The 21930-nt window shown below is 37.8% G+C and overlaps 2 protein-coding genes and 1 non-coding gene across 3 annotated transcripts; all 3 read left to right on the forward strand.

Annotated features, from left to right (window-relative positions):
• The first annotated feature begins 293 nt into the window (after positions 1 to 293).
• Positions 294 to 398, forward strand: LOC145782634 (U6 spliceosomal RNA). Its single transcript, XR_014290862.1, has one exon. It is a non-coding gene; the product is annotated as a U6 spliceosomal RNA (small nuclear RNA).
• Positions 399 to 3101: 2703 nt separating this feature from the next.
• LOC145781724 (mediator of RNA polymerase II transcription subunit 28-like) lies at positions 3102 to 3503 on the forward strand. The gene has a single exon (XM_082593395.1). The coding sequence runs from the start codon at positions 3102 to 3104 to the stop codon at positions 3501 to 3503; it is 402 nt and encodes a 133-aa protein (XP_082449521.1).
• Position 3504: 1 nt separating this feature from the next.
• On the forward strand, positions 3505 to 20728 carry LOC145781812 (phosphatidylinositol 3-kinase catalytic subunit type 3-like). The gene is made up of 17 exons (XM_082593483.1): positions 3505 to 5520; positions 5743 to 5871; positions 6079 to 6321; positions 6701 to 6879; positions 7309 to 7447; positions 9478 to 9695; positions 10201 to 10367; positions 10764 to 10877; positions 11181 to 11292; positions 11633 to 11758; positions 15369 to 15503; positions 16022 to 16217; positions 16393 to 16631; positions 17081 to 17222; positions 18139 to 18322; positions 19014 to 19171; positions 19822 to 20728. Exons 1-17 carry the CDS (start codon positions 5416 to 5418, stop codon positions 19960 to 19962), a joined length of 2727 nt encoding a protein of 908 aa, XP_082449609.1. The 5' UTR covers positions 3505 to 5415; the 3' UTR covers positions 19963 to 20728.
• Positions 20729 to 21930: the final 1202 nt, after the last annotated feature.

Consider the following 21930-nt stretch of genomic DNA (forward strand, 5'->3'; position numbering starts at 1 on the left):
TGACACATCGCAATACAGGCAACAATAGTGACCTGCAAACATATCAGCGAAAAATAGGCTCCAATAACAGGGAAAAAGACACCAGGCACCATGAAACAAACGCTTGTGGAAATCACCGAAAAATCGTGATTCATGAACACTTGAACAGTCTTCCCTCTAAAAAGCAATGAGTTGGTTTTTCATCCTTTTTGTGAGAGTCTATAAAACCGTCTTTCTTTTATTATAGACAACTGTCACTTGCGGTGCTTATCAGCGTGGCAAGAATTTGTTGATTAACAACATTTTGCAGAACTTATTGCTTTGACAGTACATATACTAAAATTGGAACGATACAGAGAAGATTAGCATGGTCCCTGCGCAAGGATGACACGCAAAATCGTGAAGCGTTCCATATTTCTTTAAAAAGAAAAAAAACATTTTGCAGTAGGCTACTAAGCTAAATGTTTTCATAATACAATCAGAAAAAGACTTTAAATTTATATAGGCCTATAATATTTTGCCAATTTATTATAAATTGAGTTGGCACACCGACCTATTTTGCCAACAAAAACTTGCATAAAGAGAACACTGCTCGTGAAACACAATAACGGTGAAACGCACACGAGTGTTTACATGACATTTGCAAACTTAAAATAAGCAACCTTATGCTCTCAGACAATTTCGAAAACAGACGTTTTAATCAACCACCAGGACAGTGTGGCTGGACAATGGACATCGCATTGGAATAACTTTAAGCAACCCCCGCCTAGAACTATAATCTGATTGGTCGGTCGGTGGAATCGTATACGAAAATGTGCTTCCGGGAAAGTGTTTTTTGCCTTCGTGCTCTTTAACTCCTCAAGAAAAGTATTTTTGGTTATACTTGTACTGATAGCTTCCGCGGGCCCAAGCGATACAGCGTGGCGGGCCGCCAGTTGGTGACCCCTGCCCTAGACATACTGGCGGAACCTGACGGTTCCGTGGAACCCTGGTTGAAAACCACTGACTTAAAGCCTGAACTATATCTGTTTTAATTACTAAGTAGAGACATAGAGAGTAGAAAATCTGTTAGCTGTGGACAGGGTGGTTCTATTGAGTTGAACCGGGTGGGCTACTAAACGTTTTCAGTAGGTAGGCTACATAACGTTTTAATTCCAAAAAAAGAATAGGCTATAGCTAAAATTTCATGTCTCCAGCGTAAGCTTTAGGTGGATACAAACCAAGATATTTTATCAGCACGTGTTTCCACGTCATAATTTTGAAATAAACTGGCAAAACGGGCTTTGTAATGGAAAAGCGTCACGTGGGGGAGGGGGGGTTTGACAAAAACGTTACGTTGGCGTCACATGGGAGAGGGGGGGTCAAAAATTCGAAAAAACAGCGTTACGTAATATTTGAACGCTCCCTAATTGTTTATTTGTGCAGATTTTTGTAGTTAGTAGGCTATCTTTTTCGTCCCGGCCGCGTTAATGACAAAAAATAAAATGATTGTTGATTGATTGGTTCTCAAGCAAAAGCAGAATATCGGTGTTGTAAATTGTTGTGGGAGAAAAAGTGGACTTATGTTGTGAGAAAAGTAGTCCAGTTTATGTTTCTTTGAAAGTGATGCATGAAGTTTGTCCTGACTATAAAGTGCATGATTGAACTGAAATGCTCATGCAGTGCATGTTACAAATATGATTTCAAAATCATGGTTGATACAGGAACGTATGATTATTACGTTGCAAAATTAGATCGAAATTTTTTCGAACGGGTGACGACAAATTACGTAGACTAATTAGATTAAACTTAATTATGGTTGGGCTAACATAAAAAGTAGTTCTTAGTTATTATAATGTTAGGCTACAACGTCTTCTGCAAGCTAATTCTAACTTGAATGTCGTTTCGACAAAAGTTTATGCACCCCACCATCTCACTGGTAAAACAGTAACACGATGTGGAAACTACACGCTATCAACTTCATAAAATTTGTTTTAACTTAAAATCATCAAAAATAAAAGGCTACCTGTTGAAAATATGATCAAAACGATAGTTGTTTATTCGAAACGAAACCGAAACATTTGCAGAAAAATTTTGAAATGCAAACCATAATTTAACAAACCTGTCAAATAATTTAAACAGGTTTTAGGTTTGAGTAACAGTCAAGAAATAACCAGGAAGATGGTCCAACTTTTTTTTGCTTGATAGATTTATAGCTTAATGTTTAGCCAGTGTTAGTTTTTCAACTTGAAAATGTGGTAGCTACTTTAGCATGTCAATTCTCACTAAGACCCAGTGATATCGTCAACCAATCAAAACATGTTTAACTGGCTATCGTGCAATTGTGACCCTTCTAGCACTCAGCCAGAGGGTTGATCCGTGCTTTGAACTTTGGTTGGTAAATTACAGAAAGCGAGTTAGACAGGAGTGGGAGTCGAACACCCATCATCAAAATATATTCTTTAGCCCTAACCCTCTAGGCCCCACTGGGTACGGCGGAAACTTCATTTAATTTATTTCTATCAGAACTGTTTGCATTTTTTCTCTGTTCTACCTCTAACTTCTGATTGGTTGAAAGCATGTTGAAAGGCTATTCTATCTGTACTTCTGATTGGTTGATTGCTGCGAAGCTTTACTGGCTCTTACAAAAGTTGTTACTTGTTATGTTAAAGTGGCTAAGAGAAAATCTTACTCTCTTTTTCGAATTGTTTTAGCCGCTTTCGGTGAAGTATCCGTTATCCGATTATTCTTCTGTTGGGATCAATGTTGCCAGAAATTTTTTTTCGAAGATGCAAAGACACAGTCTGGTGACTCTGGTCTGGGTTCACTGTTCAGTATACAGAATACAGTAATCAGTTCAGTGAGCTGCCTTGTCACCTGGTCAAACAATTTTGGCAGAATTGAAACAAATTTATATATATGGCTATACAGTATACACAGTACGGTATACAGCCAACCAATTATCTCATTTTTTTCTGAATAACTAGGACTAGTTGTAAAGTGATTACGGTAGCCTACTCAGTGGGCATTTTCATTAACAAAATTGTATGAAAATTGCTTTTGCTAGTTTTAGTTGATAAGCTGCAATTTCATTTTTATGATAAAACACTTTTTAGATGCAAGCGGGTAGTAATTCTAACCCAATGTCTATTGTTGATGAGCTAGAAAGTGCATTTCATGATTGCATAAGCTTCTTTGTTGCTGAAGAACCAACAATTGGAATAACATTTCCAGATGAAACACGGCCAAGTGTGGAAAATGCTGTTTCAAACTTCTTGGATTTAGCTCGTCGCACCGAAGGATTTTTTCTGAAACAACGGATTCTTGTTGCAACAAAACAACCTGAATTGGTTTTACAAGAGGACATTGGTGAATTGGAGACCGAGTTAAAGCGAAAAGATGAAGTAATAATCAATTATTACAAGCAACTGAAACAATGGCAAGCGCGACTACATGATATTACTGAACAAAAGCAAGGCAAAGAGGTGGCTCCACCACTTAACCCTCCTTCAGTATCTGGTATTTCAAATATAAGGAAAACGTGAATGCATCAATAATTTTTTTTCTTGAAATTGAAGTACCGGTATCAATTTATTGAGAGATATGTTAGGAAAAGTGTCAAGCATAGTACGGTAATGCTTGTTACATTAGGCCTACTTAGCTATGTGGCATTTGCATTGATGTGACAATAGTGTTGGGCAATATATTGAATTTTCGATACGATACGATATCTTTTCAATATCGATATTTATTTCAATATCGTTCGATATTTTAACTATTACAGCCCTACCTCGTAACTGCAAACCCTTACAAAAACGTTGCCGAGGCCAAACGACAAAAGTTGAAATTGCCGTGGCAATTGCAGTGAACGTTTATTACGAAAAAAATTGTACCAAAACATGTAAAATGAGAAGCGAAAAATATACTGGAGTAGTCTATCACGATCGCACTGTTTGATTTGTTGTGATGTAATAATACCAAAAGTAGCGATAAACCGAACAACGCGATACGCACGCTGTTATGGTATTTCACGTTGAATAACTCACGGGGAGGAAAAGTAAGTTAATTTTGGGTTGAATCAACGTTCGAGTCGGCACAAATCAATTTAATTTTCCCGGCGGGTTATATTGTGTAACAACAATGCCCAATAAGAATTCTACGTTTGTTTTAGATTAATTCGACGTCTAGCGACGTTGAATTATCATAAAATAACGTTAATTGCTCAACCAAGTACCGGTAACAAATTAATAGCTCCCTGCGAGAAGATTGTCTCGATTTACGTATGCACTAACATAATTTCGGCACAATTGGGATAGGCTAACTGCGAGCAACACAAAGTCTGTTTGATGAAGAACTAGATGTCAGAATCGGAATCATCAGATGCTGTATCGGAGGATGAGTTTGTCGTGTCATCACTGGAATCGGACAAATTAAGAGGCTCATCACTTGGCTGTAAATCTACATTGTCTTCGCCGTTCACAATGAAGCGTCCACGTTTTGCCGCTTTTGTGCTTTGATACCCATCCACACGCCTCTTTCGCAGAGCTCCATCAGGGTGTTGACTAAGGAGCAAATCTATGGCTGTGGCATAACGACTGGGAGGAATGTCTAATTGTCTAATCCTAACCTTACAAGCGCTCGTGTGGCCTCGGCATTTTTATTGCCGACGCTAATGCACCATTCATGCATCTGCGTCGGCAATCACCTCAGCAATCCGACACTAATTTCGAAGACTGAGAAGCTCTTTTCTTAATTAGAACAATAATATCGAAAAGTATCAAAATATCGAATATTTTTTCAAATATCGTATTGTTTTGTTTTTTTCAATATCGCCCAACACTATGTGACAATATATTGTATCATAAAATTTAAGCTTGGATGAACAGAATCAGAACAAAGATCCCAATACTCCGTTCATCGATACCGATATATCCTATATCTCTATTTTTAATTTTAAAATTTTTCAAATTAATCATTTATATATCTAAAAAAAATACTCACCGATTTAATTTAAACATGGAAAGTAGACTATTGCTATGTGTTTTATGGAAATTAAGCAGTTGACGTATAAATTTATCAACATATATGCACTGTACTTGAGTTTGCATGTGAGTATACTACAAGAGTATAATTTCAAGTGTACAATGTTCTCATAATACATGGTCACCCTGAAGTGCTCTTTAGAAAACGTTACTTTGAAAGTTTCATTGCCACTACTGTAGTTGTTTTTTTACATGTTTTAACTTTGCAATAAAGCACAATTGCTAATCATAAACAACAACTGTCATTTCACGTTTTAAGTGGCTAGTTGGTTTGGTTCCAGTTAGATTTTTCGTGAATTTAAATTGTTTTTTTGTAATGTGCTTATTTACATTCATCTATTTCAGTTTATAAACATGATGTTTATAGTGAATGGTTTAAACTAGCACTAGTGTAGCCATTCTCCAATTGAGAAACATGACCGAAACTCAGAATGCAAGTCACATCCAGTCAAGGCCACCAATACCAGATCGCTTCCACTATGTCTACAGTTGTGACATTGATGTCAATGTTTCTTTAAAGGTGAGAGATTACCCTAATTTCATAACATCTTCATTGCACAATGCACATGTCTATTGTCTATTATATATCATGTTACTTGACTTGACCGAATCAAAACCAAATTGTACGACATAATGCCAGCGAATGCTAGTTAAAGGTTACTTCAATTAAAATCTCACATGAACCCCTATCAGTGTACTAAGTATCAGAAATAAATGATTTATTGTGTCTTGTTTATATTAGATTTGCAGTTTAGAAGGATGCCGACCGAATCGAAAGTACAAGGAGTTGCTTGCCGACCCAGATCTTCAATTTAGTGAAAGTGGTGACTTACAAGAAGAACATGGCAGCCATATGTATGCAACTGTGCAGGTAATTTTTTATACTGTGTGTTACTATGTACAATTAATAAAATGATAAAACTTTGTTAGAGAGTTTGCATTGTTAATAAATTGCCTGTTTGAATGTTTTTCTACATGATATACTTGAACTTGGATAAAATATGAAGTTTATTTTTTTGCCTTTTATTGTCTTTAACTTTCGTGATTTCCCTGATAAACTTATTTTCATATTTTAAAGGTTTTTGACAACGGCAAGCCAATATGTCTTCCTGTACAGACTGCATATCACCATTATGTATCTGCAAAGGGTCGGAGCTTGCACTCATGGAACGAGTGGCTTAAATTGCCGATACGCTTTAGTGATTTACCCCGTGGTGCGGTCGCTGTCTTCACAGTCTGGGACACCCACGGGCCAGGAAAAGCTGTGCCAGTAGGTGGCAGCAACATCCCGTTGTTTGGCAAATATGGGACATTTAAAAAGGTATGGACACCACTGATTTTATGTTGATGACTTGCAGCTACGGTATAACAGTGACTTTTATGTAACAGAAAATGGATAAAATATGATGAAGGTTAAAATCTGCTTTCTGACAAGCATTAAACTGATGTTAATCTTTTGTGTTAAATTCCAAGTGAATTATTTTTTTCAAATTTTCATTGTTTTACAAAAAGCTACTGCACTTGTGCTGTGATTCAAGTAAAAAGAATTGATATCAACTTTATCAGTGGCTTCAACTGTCTTTTTATGTGTAGAGCAAATTTCGGTAGATTACTGATTATGATATGTCATCAAATTTGTTTATATGAAACAGCATCAAACTTTAGAAGTTTATGGTTTGAAAACACTGCTTAACCCGCAGGGAAGACGTGATTTGTGCATGTGGCCTGATGTGCAAGGCGATGGTAGCGTGGACACGAAAACGTCTTATAAACCAGGAAACCGGAACAATCAGGAGATGGAAAGACTTTCAAAACTGGCCAAGAAACACAGGGAAGGTCACATGACAAAGGTCGATTGGTTGGACAGGTTAACTTTCAGGTATTGTTTTAATGTGTGTTGGCTTGTTTATGCTAAATGCGCATTTCTCATAAAATTGTTTTTTTTTCGAGTTCTGGAATTTTTGTATTGGGCAAAAATTATTGCACTGTATTTATTACAAGAGTATGCAGTCCTCCATTTTGTCAAGGACAATGGTGTGATGCATTTAATGACCATCATTTATGGTTTGGTACAGATTCTATTTGAATAAGCTGAAGATGCTATTACTATAGCGAAATCGATTCTTAATAAATTACACTAAGAGGTTAGATTGTTGTGCAAATGCCAGCATTTGATGAATGCAAAATAACACTACCATGGTTTGATACAGGTGTTTTGAAGCACAGTAACTTCTGCTTGTTATTGTCGTGTTTTTGTTAACCTGATGTATGTGTTTGTTTCATGAATACTGGTGTCGTCGCGTTGTAGAGAAATCGAAGTCATCAACGAGCAAGAAAAGCGAAAAGAGAACTTCATGTATTTGATAGCTGAATTCCCCAGGATCGTTTACAAGGGCTTGGAATATGCGGTGGTTTATTTCGAGAAAGATGGTGATGTTCCAGTGCAGGTATATATGCTTTTTCAGCGGGAAAATCAGTTGTTATTTGCATTGATTGCAGAAAATCCTGTTTGCAATTACTTTTGCCTGCTTTTTTTGTGCTATTTTTAGAGGTGTGAATCGTTTTTTTTAAACATGTTTTTAAAAAAATAAATAAAAAACATTTGTTTTCTTTTTGCTCCTACAATCTTTCTAAACTTTAAATGTTGAAACTAATTTATAAGGTTATAGGTGAATTGTTCGTAAACAGTTTTTCGTAAAACAATTGTTCGTAAACAATTGTTCGTAAAAGCAATTCTTCGTAAAGCAATTCTTCGTATACATCAATTCTTCGTATAGGTGAATTGTTCGTAAACAGGTGATAGGTCAATTGTTCGTGAACAATTTTTCGCAACAGCAAGGTTTGTCTTGCAATTTCCGATGAAGGTGCATAATGCAAATTTTCCTGAATAACCAAGTTACGAGACATAAACAAATAAGCACAATGAAAAAGCGCATTTTTTGTTATTTATTGGAATACAACAATTGTCTGTGTTTAGCAATTCTTTGCTTACACTACCAATACTACTTTAAGTAACTTCGTACAAATTGTCCACAAGCCAAGTTTAGTATGAAGTATTGTGTGCAATTCCGCGCAAGTAGGCTAATCACAAATTTCATCATCTTGAAAGTCTTGACGCCAGGTTCGGACGACTCTAGTTAGTCTTTCTGCACTGTCCTTGTACTTCTTCTTTGGAGGGAGTCCTGCCTGGCCACTGACATACTGTTCAATGCGAACCTCATTTAGGTTTTGCTCTCGCTTGATTGCAGATATGAACTTCCAAATATCTGGATGATTTGCAGATACCTGGAACATGAACCCTCTGTGCCATCCTTCAATGCTATTATTAGTTTTGGGAAGGCCACTGAGGACGCCATCATAGCAGTTCCACATTTGAATTGCAAACATTGGAGGACGGCGCCCTTGACGACGATCTGGGCGCCCAACCCAAGTGTCTTCAAAGTAGTCAATTACTGGCTGAGCAACATCTGGTAATACATTCCCATCGTTTTTCTCCAAATGCACTGGCACAAATGGAAGAACCAGCCACGGTGAGTTGAAAGTGGGTACTCTCTGCTTACTGCATTGACCATGGCCATCTCAAAGTCAGTCATGATTGTCTCTGGAACAGCAACAGCAGGTAACAACTCCATGAATGTATGTCCCTCTCCTTTTGTCCCCCAGCAGGGCATACACCAGAGGCACTGAAGTGTTTTCCGTCAGTCCGTGAATTGTGTAAAGCTGTTCAAACAGTGAAGGCACTGTCTTGAAGGTGCTGTCAGCATACCAGTGCTTTGAACGGGCAAGGAGCTGCAGATTTCTTTCAGTGGCACAATTATGTGTTTAAGCACAATTAGCACATCTCTAGCATATAGGCTACCCTAATTGATTGTTCGTAAACAATTGTAACTGTTTTTTTAAAAAAAAGCTGTAGCCTAACTTTTATGAACATTTGTTTACGAACAATTAGTATTACGGTCAATTGCATGCCCGAAGAATTGCTTTACGAAGAATTGCTTACGAACAATTGTTTTACGAAAAACTGTTTACGAAGAAAACGTCGGACACCAATTTATAATAAGTTATTCAGCAACTATGATTCAACACTTTTTTTTGCAGTTCTTTGTTATGATAAATGAAAACATTTGTTACTTGAAAAAATGTATAAAACAATTGGAAATAGTAGAAAAAATAAAATAAAACGGATAAAAAACAAAAAACGTACCGTATATAATAAAAACGACGACTAAAAAACACTGTTTTAACCATCTCTAGATATGTTTGATCGAGTTACTTTGCTCTCCGCTTTAAAATTGTTTTTTTTGTGAGATATTTATAATGTAATATTTCAATTATCTCGCATGATATGCAATAGCCTTGTGAAGGTTTGAAATGATTAAGAAATTTTTTACTGCCTAATACCTTTAACTTTAACTAAAGTGCACGACATTGCAAAACGACAGTCACTAAATGACCTTTAACCTTTTGTCACGTGCAGATTCGCACCAATCCAGAGCTAGTTGTCGTCCCCGATCATGAATTACTTTCAAGCAACTTGATAGAAGAGAAGCACCACAAGTTGGTGCGCAGCTTGCGGGCGGGCCAGCACGACTTGAAGCCGAATGCTGCGGTTCGAGATCAACTGGCCTCCATAATAAGCTACCCCCTTTCAAAACCATTGACCGAAGAAGAAGAGGATTTAGTGTGGAAGTTTAGGTGCAAATAATCTTCGAATGGGTTTCAGTTTACTGATAAATTCCAGACAGCAAAATCCGTCATTTTTACATTGATTCAATCGTCTGCAGACGTTGAGTCAATGTAAAAATGACGGATTTTGCTGTCTGAGATGTTGTTGTGTGGAGTAGTGTTTTGTCTTGTGACACCAACTATTTGTAAAAAAATTTATATCACTTTCTTTTATGTTTATTATCGCTTCAGGCATGTTTCGTCTGTTGGTGAATTTATTGTATTTTGCTTTAAGGTTGTTCAACGTTGTCATTTTTGTCAAGCATTCAATTATTATGTTAGCAAACTTTATTCCTAGAAACAAAGGGTTTTGATTCAATTCCACCCACGGTATGCGCGTTCACAGAAACTAAAAGTTATTTGAACGCAGCTTATTTGAGAACGAGTAACAATCTCTTTCGCTATTACTTTCATTTCGTGTTATTTTGATTGTGGCTTTTCTGACTGACTAGCTTTTAAGTTACCGCTTTTGCAGATACTACTTGATGCACCAAAAGCAAGCTCTGACCAAGTTTCTTCGTTGCGTCAAATGGGAGCGTGAAGCGGAGACAAAGATGGCGCTGCAGCTGCTCGAGAAGTGGGCGCCGATAGATGTTGCTGATGCGCTTGAGCTTCTGTCTCCTCGCTTCAAAAACACAACAGGTAAGTTTTGTAAGCACAATAGTTTCGTGTTCAGGCTTGCGTCCAGTCATTAGTGGTTTTCTTGTCTATACCCAGATTGCAAAATCCATCAAATACGTCTGCAGACGTCGAATCAATGTAAAAACGAGAGATTTTGTTGTCTGGGTAAGGGTAAGTGTGGCTCAACAATCATTCCATGGAGAAAACAACGATCGTAGCAATGCAAGCACTTCGGCACCGAAAAGGATCTTGTTATTTTTTTTACACATTTATCTTATACTAAGTTTTTAGAAATAACCTTATTTGTGGTGAAATGGAACATTTATGACTGAAAAGAAAAAAAAACGCTTTTATGTTGTGACCGTATTAGAAGGTCTGGTTTCTGTGCAATGGATGAACCCAAATGTGCTCTTTCAGTGAGGAGATATGCTGTGAAGATATTGAGCCAGACTTCTGATGAGAACTTGGTTTTGTATTTGCTTCAGCTTGTGCAAGCGTTGAAGTACGAAAACTTTGATGACATCAAGGAAGGTAACCAATCTATTGAAAGTTTTACGTTAGGTAGACCTGCAGCTTTTTTATTTTTATGTTTTACCCTGAACCTAACAGCGATTTTAAAAACCAGGATTTATTAGAAACGATAGTAGAAAATACGTGTTATTGTAGTAAACTTAACTCAATGAAGCATCTGTTTTTAATTGCTTTTCAACATACGTAAAAAAAAAAAGGAAAAAAAAATTATGCGTAATTTTTATAGACCACACTTCTTACACTGAGCCATTGTTGAGCATAATTTTTTGAACTTTGAATCACAATGTTGTTCTGCTCTGTCAGGTTTGGAAGCGTTGAAGCGTCAGGACGTCCTGCCAGTAGTCAATCCTCGGTCGGTGGAACTAGAATCTTCCTCATCTGCAGCCATGTCGAGCAAAAGTGACGAATTAGCCAGGTTTGTCCATCACATGGTTGCAATAATATGTACTGGGCAGATAGTTATGGTCTTCATCGTTTTTGTGCCATTTAAAAGAATTTTGAACTTGTTTCTGGTTTATCTAGTTTTATGCTTATCGTGTTCAGAGAGTAATATACTATGTTCAAAGGTTTGGTCAATGTTATACAGTAATTTGGCGGATTCAATTCTGACAAACTAGTGGTTTCAATTAAATAACTGCATCTAAAAGCATACAACCTGAATTATATGGAATGGCTTTTAGTTAAACTTACAACAACAAAAAGTCATAGAGATGATTTTTACAGTATAATTTTAATGTCTTATAAATGCGTTCCAGTGCGAAGTTGCCGCATTCGAAAAGCGAACCTTCATTTGAAAGCACCGGGAATCACAACCTCGACCTTGCCACTTTCCTCATCGAGCGAGCTTGCCAGAACTCCACGCTCACCAACTACTTTTACTGGTGAGTTTATGTCCCGCCCATTCCACTGCAGCTATTGCATGGTATGACAGAGGCGAACATTCATTTAAAGTTTAAAAAGTCTGCAAATTACCTTCTAACTCCAATTGAGCTAAGCAGGTCTTGGACGAAATTTTATCGAATATATTTTTAATTATTTATACCAAAGACAGGCAAGACACAACAATAACACAGGGTTGAGCATTACAACAGTATATTACATATTTACAAATAGTTCAACATTCAAACGTTTTCGACTTAACTTAAGTCCTCATCAGGAATCTGTAAATAATTATAAACTACAATAAATTTCACTTCTTGACAGTGACTACCGTAACTAACTAACTAACTAACTAAAAGCATCGAAAAACAAACTCTTGATGTTCACCAAAAAAAGCTCACCAACCTCTGGCGACGACAGCGAAACAAATCTCCTAATTGTATTATAAATTTGAGTAGCAAGAAACTCAGTCTATTGGAAGAAGACGCTTTGCGGTTTGGATTAGACCATCACATTTTGCCGAAAAAAGTTCAAATTGACAGCATAAAAACGAACATGGAACAATTAATTTACTCGGCAAGGAAAGAAAAAGAAATCACGCTTGACGATGAATCTAAGGATGAAATTAAGTTTATGGTTAAACGATTCATGTCTGATGCAAAACGTGCTTGCTCGTCAAAACGAAATCAAATAATACACCGAACTCTGAACACTCTATCAAAAAACAAAGACATCAAGATCTGTAAATTTGATAAAGGAAAAGGGACAGCAATTTTAAACACCTCGGATTACTATCTGAAACTGGACTCTATAGTCAATGATAAATCGAAGTTTGAACGTATTTCAGACAGCGGCAAATCACATCCCATCATTTCAAAAGAAAAGTCAATTGCGTACTACATCCGTAAGTACTTTAAAGACTTCGACAAACAATTGATAACAAAACTGATTCCATCGGGCAGTAACCCCGATAAATTATACGGCTTGGTAAAAGTGCACAAGGAAGGTAACCCTCTTCGGCCTGTTGTTTCTATGATAGGCTCTCCGGAATATGAACTGGCAAAATTCTTAGATAGCATGATTAAACCGTACATTCCAAATTCGTATATGCTTAACTCCACAAGTCATTTTTTAGAAAAACTAAAAGATTATTCTCCGTCTTCTGGACAGATGATGGTCAGTTTTGATGTTAAATCTCTGTTTACGAACGTACCTTTGAAAGAGACTGTTAACATCATTGCTGACTACATTTATTCGGAAACAAAACCAACTCAATTACCTTTCAAGCGTGACGTATTTGTCAAGTTGATGAATTTAGCTACCGAAGGCATATTTATGTATAAAAACCAATTGTTTAAACAAATTGACGGTGTGGCCATGGGATCTCCATTGGGCCCTACTATTGCTAATTTTTTTCTGGCACATTTGGAAACAAAATTATTTGAAAAACATCTAGCATTTCACCCGAAGTTGTTCTTACGTTACATTGATGACATTTTTGCGGTATTCAATAAAGAAACCTCATGTGAAACCTTTTTAGATATGCTGAACTCTCAACATAAAAACATTAAATTTACAATCGAAAAAGCACGTGAAACCCTTCCTTTTTTGGACGTTGAAATTAAAATTAATGCCACTGGATTTGATACTTGGGTTTGGCGCAAACCAACTCATACTGGTTTGTTTTTGAACTTTGATGCATTATGCCCATTGAAATGGAAGTCTGGTTTGATCTTGTGCCTATTAGCTCGGGCTAAAATGATTTGCTGCAATGATGCTCTTTTTAATATTGAAATAGAGAAATTGAAACAAATGATTTATAATAATGGTTATCCAAAATTGTACTTTGAGAAAATATTGAATCGTTTTATCTCTGAGAATTCCAACCAAAAAGAAAAGGCTAAAAATGAGTTAAATGTGAAGCATTGCTTGTCCATTCCGTTTGTGGGAAAAGAATCCAAAACGTTTGCTTGTAAAATCGGACAGTTTATGAAAAATAAATTTGATGTGGACGTTTTTCCTGTTTATAAAACATTTAAAATTAGTTCGTATTTTCAACTAAAGTCCCAGACGCCTTCGTCTCTGCTCAAATGTCGTATATTGTTTTACATGTCCGTGTGATTCGGCATTGACGTACATCGGTATGTCCACCAGACATTTGACCACGAGAGTACGGGAGCATCTGAACTTTAGAGACTTAAAGAAAAGTGCCATCAAGGACCATATCATGGATTGTTCTTTTTGCACAGATCAAAAATTCTCTGCTGAATCATTTAAAATTTTACGCAAAGGCAAATCCCAATTTGACACAAAAATTCAGGAAGCGTTGTTAATCAAACGCTACAATCCAAATCTAAACAAACAATTATTTGCCGGTGGCGCCTCCATTCTCCTCAATATTTATTAGCCTAGTTGTATCACGTACTCCGTGGTGCAAATTCGTTTGTAACTTAGTCATGCAGTTGCCTTTTCTTAATGTAATTTTTCGTCTGTCTGTATGTTTTCCACTCCAGTGCTTTTAATCGTGCGTGTTTCTCGATGCTTTTAGTTAGTTAGTTAGTTACGGTAGTCACTGTCAAGAAGTGAAATTTATTGTAGTTTATAATTATTTACAGATTCCTGATGAGGACTTAAGTTAAGTCGAAAACGTTTGAATGTTGAACTATTTGTAAATATGTAATATACTGTTGTAATGCTCAACCCTGTGTTATTGTTGTGTCTTGCCTGTCTTTGGTATAAAAAAGCAAACTCTCTCCCGAAACTATATTTTTAATTATGTCGGTTACGTGTTAAATTTGTGGGCCCCCTTGTCTACGGTTGGTTACCAGTTGCCACTGAGTAATCGAAGTGCATTGTAGAAATGCCTGACAGCTTACTTTTGTTTGTCCTGTCAGTGTAAGTCTTATCACTTTGATCGTCTTTTCATTAATTTATCAACATTTTGCATTTTACAACAATGTTTTCTGTGCAAACAGCTTTGTTGAAAAAGGATATTTTCTGTATCGAGTGAAACTTTTTGGCCCTCCTAAATTTTGTTCATGCTACGTCACTGATGTTAATGTGGCTCCGTGATCATCCATTTGTCCCATTTTTAATAGATGAAACCTGATGTTTGTCCCCGCTACCTGAGGTTCGGTAGTTTTTACAGCTCCTTTGCCATGCTTTCCGGTTGCTGGGATCAGGGCCGGATTTAGCTGATGGAGGGCCCGGGCACTTTTAGATCGGGGGGCCCCCGTGCAAAAAATTTTTTGCGCCGTAGGTGCGAAAAACCACCTTTACGTCTACGGTAGCATTAACCCAGCACTGCACAGCAATTTGCAGAAACTTCAAAGGCTCAAAGAAAAAAAAAAAAAATCACATTTTTTCCACGTCGGGGGACCCCTTAAAAGGGGAGCCCGGGGTACCTGCACCCTCTGCCCCCCCTAAATCCGGGCCTGGCTGGGATTTACCTTCATCAGGTCCCTTCCTCTCGTCGAAGGTTGGAAGCAATGAAATACCAAGTTTTTTGCTTTGAGATATTATAATTGCAGTTGCATAGTCACAATTTCCCACACCGACGTTTGTCGTGTCATAGAATTAACAACCTTCCGTAATACGAGATCGTTCACGTAGGTACCTTCTGGTGGAATGCGATGAGCCACAAACCTCGGAAGCCGAACCAAAGAAAGCATCGGAAATGTATATTACAGTCTTGCGCCGTTTTAGTTATGCTCTTCTCAAAGGGAACAGGCAGTATCGACTCAAAAGGTAGATGGATTATGTTTTTTTTTTCTGGCTCACCTAGTTAAAGTCAACCAATGGGGCTTGTTGATATGACAGACCAATGCATTGAAGTTTAGTTAGCTTATTGTAACATAGACAGAGGCAATTATGTCTTATAGAGTTAACGTTTTTCTATGTTCACAAGTGCTTTTTGGTAGTGTAGTCCGTCCACATGTTAATTTTAAACTCCTGGGCAACAGTCGAATATTCGGACCAAGGAGAAAGGAAAATGAAGCCAGTCTTTGTGTCTACTTTCTATCACGTGGTTAAATATCTTGTTAAGACTCAGCCGCGCGCTTTCGGGAGGTGTCAAACGTTTGAACGTTGATCTGAAGCGCACACTACTCAGAGGAGCAGCAGATAAGGAATTGAATTACGATAAAAACGCGGCAATTGAAAAATAATAATGCAATACTCTTTTCTTTTAATTTAAAGTATGTTTTGTTTTGAGAGCGAGAAAACGTCTTAGTGCATATAGCGAATGAAATGTAAAATTCTTTCAGAGCTCAGCTTGCCGGACAGCAGAAGTTCTTGAACAATTTAGTGATGTTAATGCAAACGATCCAACGAGATGGAGGAAACCGAAAGAAGAAGACAGAGAAGTTACGAGCGATGTTGTCGGTGGACAAAGATAGCACGGAAGGCATCAGCTTTTCAACTTTTGAACCTCTACCCCTTCCTCTTGATCCAGAAGTCAAGGTACTTACATGCTACATACATTCATCGCTTTTGGTCTTGAGTGTATTATAAAATAATAAAAGTAGTTGATCCAAAGTAATGAATACAGTTTGTTTTTCAATTTTGTCCCAAAATTTAGTAGAACACACTTTAGCACCATTTATCGCATTTTTGTCAGCAAACAACCTTGTTCCAGGTGAACGGAATCATACCGGAACAAGCCGGTTTATTCAAAAGCCACTTAATGCCTGCAAGGCTGACCTTTCAAACAACCGACGGTGGGGTCTACAAGACGATATTCAAGCATGGCGACGACCTTCGGCAAGATCAACTCATTCTGCAGATCATAACTTTAATGGACAAGCTTCTCCAAAAGGAAAATCTTGATTTGAAACTTACTGCTTACAAAGTACTGGCAACCAGTTCTAAGCATGGGTGAGTGAAACCGCTGAACTATTTTACATTCTCTTCATTTTTGCTTCAAAGAAGCCTGGTCTTCATCCCGAAACGTCAGAATCGACCAAATTGTTTGCAGCGCCTCTTCCAATTTTACATCCTACCTTTAAAAGTAGATTAAAGTTTCGTTCTTTTGCTCGAATAAACGTCAACCAACGTAGATTGTCACGTGACTAAACAGCAACCTTGCCCGTCGTTGAAACGACAACTTTTGCTGTCTGGGATGGCACGAGGCTACATTGTTGTGGTTTTTGTGATGCCGTTGTATAGGCCCCAGACAGCAAATCAATCGTTTTTTTACATTGATTCAACGTCTGCAGAAGTTGAATCAATGCAAAAATGATCGATTTGCTGTCTGTGTAGCTGATGAAGGGGGTCTAGAAAGAAAACACATTTCATTGATTGATAATATTTCGTTTTCGAAACAGTTTCGTTCAGTTCATTGAATCATCATCTGTTGCCGAGGTTCTAGCCAATGAAGGTTCCATACAGAATTTCTTCAGGAAGCACCAGCCCAGTGCTAGTGACCCGTATGGTATTGATCGTGACGTCATGGATACTTACGTGAAGGTTAGCTCACTTAGACATGTTGTGCGTAAACTTTTAAAGCCGACTAAACAATTATTATCTATTTTTACAAACGATTTCGTTTCGTGCAGTGTATTCTGTACAGCATTTGGTAATCGGAGTTTTAAATGAAAAGATCTAGGAGAGGGAAATATTGTGACGATTTCTACTCTTAGCTTCAATATCAAATAAACAGATTATCACCGTATACATCTGGTGATAGTTCAGCTCAGTTTTCACCAGAAGAACGTATATCATGTGCTTCGGTAGAGAGTTTGTCTTGTTGAACCATAGGCATACGAAGCCGAGCAACGTGATCAAGTTTAACATCTTCAAGTTTATTACATATAGAAACACAAAACTACGCAACAAATTAACTATTGAATGTTTTCGACATCACAAGATGTCCTCTTCAGGAATAACATATATACAATTCAACTTCTACATGAATAAAATACAATGGGCGGCTTCGTATGCTTATGGTTCAACAAGACAAACTCACTACCGAAGCTCTTTCATTTTATTAGTAACAAGAGAGGAATCCTAGTTAGTCACAGAAGTACTGTGCAGTTTTTCTTTTTCATAGGTTTAATAATTACCATTGTATTTTATTCAGATGTAGTTAATTTGTATGTATATTATTCCTGAAGAGGACATCTTGTGATGTCGAAAACGTTCGATACTTAATTTGTTGCGTAGTTTTATGTTTATGTAAATGTAATAAACTTGAAGATGTTAAACTTGATCACGTTGCTCGGCTTCATATGCCCATGGTTTAACTAAATGCCTGGTAAACAGCCTCATTCAATCCTTTATCTTGGTTACTAGATACTGTCGTTTGTGGTCAGTGTAAGTAAATAAGACGAAAGTTATATTATTTAAGTTGGTATTCCTTACAATTTGATTTTTTATTTTCAAGAGCTGTGCCGGATACTGCGTTGTGACTTATCTTCTGGGAGTCGGAGACAGGCATCTGGACAACCTCTTGCTCCGGAAGTCTGGAGCTTTATTCCACATAGACTTCGGATACATTTTAGGAAGAGACCCTAAGCCTTTACCCCCTCCAATGAAACTTAGCAAAGAAATGGTGGAAGCTATGGGAGGTATGTGTGGCTGGTGTAACGTTGTCGAAATCAGAAATATGCATTTTTCCCTTTATTTGTCAGTTTGCAGTTAAATAACGCAATACTTGCTTTCGTTTGAATGAGAGTGCAGACTCGACTTTATACGCTTACACGGAGCTACGGCCTTTCACACACTGTTTCATTGGACGCACACTGTATGTTTTTTAAGTTTGTTTTGTTTTTCATTTGAACCAAAAATAAACCTCGATCCTTGACGGGGAGTGACAACCAAAAATCCTTTCACCAATCGCTTAATTTTCTCAAACGAAAAAATTGGTTTATTTACACTTAGGAAAACTAAAGATTGATATAGAGCTGTTGGTTGCAGCCTCCACATGCAATTGTGCCTTGGAGTGAATCACTTCTTGATAATTACTAATGACAGTACAACTCCCTACTCGTGCTATGCTACCCTAAGCCGTTGAGAGAATAACTCGGACGCTGTGCCAATGAAATTGCCGGGTCCTAAAATGAAAGAAAAATATATTATAGCCAAACAATACACGGTGATCTCTTTAATTTTCCTGCCCAATTGGAAAGGTTACAGGCCCCCAAAATCACCCCGGGTTCTATGATACTCCCTGGATCCACCATGCCAACGCTATTAAAGCCACTTATATAACTGCGTTGATTTGAATTAAACTCAATTGAAATTAAACAAACATTCCAGGTGTGTCCAGCCTTCATTACCAGGAGTTCCGCAAGCATTGCTACACTGCATTCCTCCACTTGCGCCGTCATGCCAACCTTATCCTGAGCTTGTTTTCCTTGATGACTGACGCCAGTGTCCCGGATATAGCGCTTGAACCGGATAAAACCGTGAAAAAGGTACCGGTACCGTCTCGGTTAAGGTTCAGCTTTCGAATATCAAGCTTTCATAAATTTTATAATCCAAATTCCTGATATGTTAGCTGTAAATGTTTGCGTTAATGTAAAGTAAATGTTCGTGGTAATAGTGGCCACCTTGAATTGGCCCGTAGTATTAGGTAGACTATCGACCCCTGACATAGGGTTAGTGTGGAATCTGATCATATGTCACTACTTTTATGGAAACTACAACGTTGTGCATATTCATAATTCACAGTTGATCGGTGAATGCTATATCTTAGTGGTGTTTGGAAAAGAAGAATGGCCGTGGCCGAGTGGTTAGCGCGTTGGGCTCGCAGTCGAGAGCCTGCATGTTCGACTCCAGCTACCCGCACTTGCTGTTGTTTCTCTGGGCAAGAAACTTTACGATAATTGCCTCTACCTAGTGATCGATTTCGAGTAATAAGTAGTACCAAATTTAAGTCATAAGTAGAGTAGACAACCGGAAACAGTCATTGCCGTCGGCTGCAGCGTGGGTCAGGTGTCCGTCGGAAGGCGTACACCGATGCATAGCGCTCAAGTCCGCTTTCCCGCAATGCAGGATAAAGATAAACAAACAAACAAACAAAATATCTAAATGCTTGTCATTACTCATGGCCCGTTTTCTGCAGGTCCAAGACAAGTTCCTGTTAGAGCTGTCGGACGAAGAAGCCGTGCGGAACATGCAGGCGCTCATTGATGAAAGTGTCAGTGCCCTGTTTGCCGTCGTGGTGGAACAAATTCACAAGTTTGCCCAATACTGGAGAAAGTAGAAACCAGTGAGGCCGCACTTAGTCTATTTTCGTTTTTGAAGTGCTGATATACTTCAAGACGTGGCGATGTCGAAAATCTTGTTTCATGTTAAGACTTGAAACAACATGGCAAGTGCTGTCAGAAGTAAACGGTGTTATGTTCCGGTAAACATGGGTGGTCCAGGCGAAAAATTTCACTAGTACTCTTAGTACTTTAGTCGCTCGAGGTGGAAGTCTTTGTTACGGGCTATCTTTGCAACCAACTATCAAGCAGCATTGCTATACACATCAGTGCACATTTGAATCACCTGGTGTCAGTTCAGCAAGTTTCAAAATTTAGGAAACAAATATGCACTGTCGCATTTATTTTAAAACTAACTGAAGTGACACTAGGTAGTAACTGATTCTTTCTGATAAAGTTTGTTTCAGTCTTTCAAGTGACCACGTAACGGCGTCCTACCCACCCCTGTTTGTTCAAGTTATCCGTTGTGCTTCTGTTCATGTGCAATCTTTGGTATGTTTTTGATTAAATCTACAAGTGAAAATATAGTTTGTTTTGTCAAAGAGCGTTGCCGATTTAGCATTAGAAGTATCAGTTGGTTACGAAATAGCCTACACAGTACACTACACACTCTTGAGTGTAATTTGGACCACTTTTTTTATTTCTTTGTTATTACCGTATTTCATTTGTTTTAGATAATTTTTGAATGACAGTTGGCAAATACAGTATGCTATGTCGTGCAGTATGTGATAGCTTGCCTGCATAAAAAATAAAATTGATATTTTAGTTTTGTGGAGATATTGTCTTTTTTCTCAAGAGGTTCAAATTACATGGCTTTCCCTACGTAAAACGTCCGAACCCTTCTGCGTCAGACGAACGTCACATAATGGGAGGTTATAGGTTTAGTCTGCAGGTTTGCGTCATGTGATATTTGAATCATGACGCAAACCTGCAGGCTAAACCAATATTTTTCCCTTATGTGACGTTTTTGCTAAAATATTTTGTATGACACAGAAGGGTTCGAACGCTTTACGTAGGGTTTGCGTCATGGTCCAAATATTGCATGACGAAATTTCTTTGCTTTTTTTCACTTTTCTTAAGGTGAAGTAAGAATGAGCACCTTTTTGCTCAAGTCGCTTTTACAAAAAAAAAAAACGGTTTGTTTTGGAAAAATTTAAAAGAGTGGACTTGGAGCACTAGTGCAGGGCTACTCTACTGCTGGCTGACCGCGGTCCGAATCCGGACCTTCTGGGTGTTGATGGTGGACCTTGAGCTTAAGGAAAAATAATGTCATTACCACGTTTCAGGGCTTGTTTAAACAGGTTTCTACTGGAAGAAAGCAATTTTTACTGTGGTTTTCCTAGTTGATGGGGGGCTTCGCCCCCCCAGACTCCCCAACACTTTCTCAGTAATCCAAGTCGAGTTACATTTTACCTAAAAAAGTGGTTTGGTACAGATAGTTTAACTTTCATGGTTGCGTGTGGAATAACTTATGTACCGGACCGCAAAAAATATTCAACTTGTCAAACTGGACCTTTGTTAACATTAGTTGAGTAACCCTGCATTAGTGAATCAGCTACATTTTAGATTGAGTCTGATCACTTTGTGATTTATATATTTTGTGCGTGTTGCTCAACTTACCCCGATTTAAATTGTATGAGGTAGCCTAAATTGAGCGATGACCTGGGGTAAGTTGAACAATTCCACTAAGTTGAAGCATTGCCTTTCCCTGTCAGTCTGTTTGCATAATTGCGAGGCAATATACTTTATTAAAGCACAACACTGTTTTTTTTTATCCAATATGAAGCTAAAAAACACAAATTCAACAGTTTAAACATTAGGTTAATGCTATTTCAAGAGGTAAGTTGAGCATTGAGCAACTGCTCCAAGATACCTCAGCTATAGCATTGCACACTTTACCCGAACATGATTTTTGCGACAAAATTACATATAGGCCTATTTAAAAAATTACAAGACTAACTAATCTA

Source organism: Aplidium turbinatum, chromosome 13, assembly GCF_918807975.1.
Source record: "Aplidium turbinatum chromosome 13, kaAplTurb1.1, whole genome shotgun sequence".
NCBI lineage: Eukaryota > Metazoa > Chordata > Ascidiacea > Aplousobranchia > Polyclinidae > Aplidium > Aplidium turbinatum.

What these genes read in the sequence shown, in the direction of transcription:
- LOC145781724 (XM_082593395.1), top strand. Translation starts at nt 3,102, where the DNA reads ATGTCTATTGTTGATGAGCTAGAAAGTGCATTTCATGATTGCATAAGC.
- LOC145781812 (XM_082593483.1), top strand. Translation starts at nt 5,416, where the DNA reads ATGACCGAAACTCAGAATGCAAGTCACATCCAGTCAAGGCCACCAATA. An exon ending in CTTTGATGACATCAAGGAAG is followed by an intron (nt 10,878 to 11,180) that starts GTAACCAATCTA and finishes CTGCTCTGTCAG; the next exon opens with GTTTGGAAGCGTTGAAGCGT. An exon ending in GCAACCAGTTCTAAGCATGG is followed by an intron (nt 16,632 to 17,080) that starts GTGAGTGAAACC and finishes TTTTCGAAACAG; the next exon opens with TTTCGTTCAGTTCATTGAAT.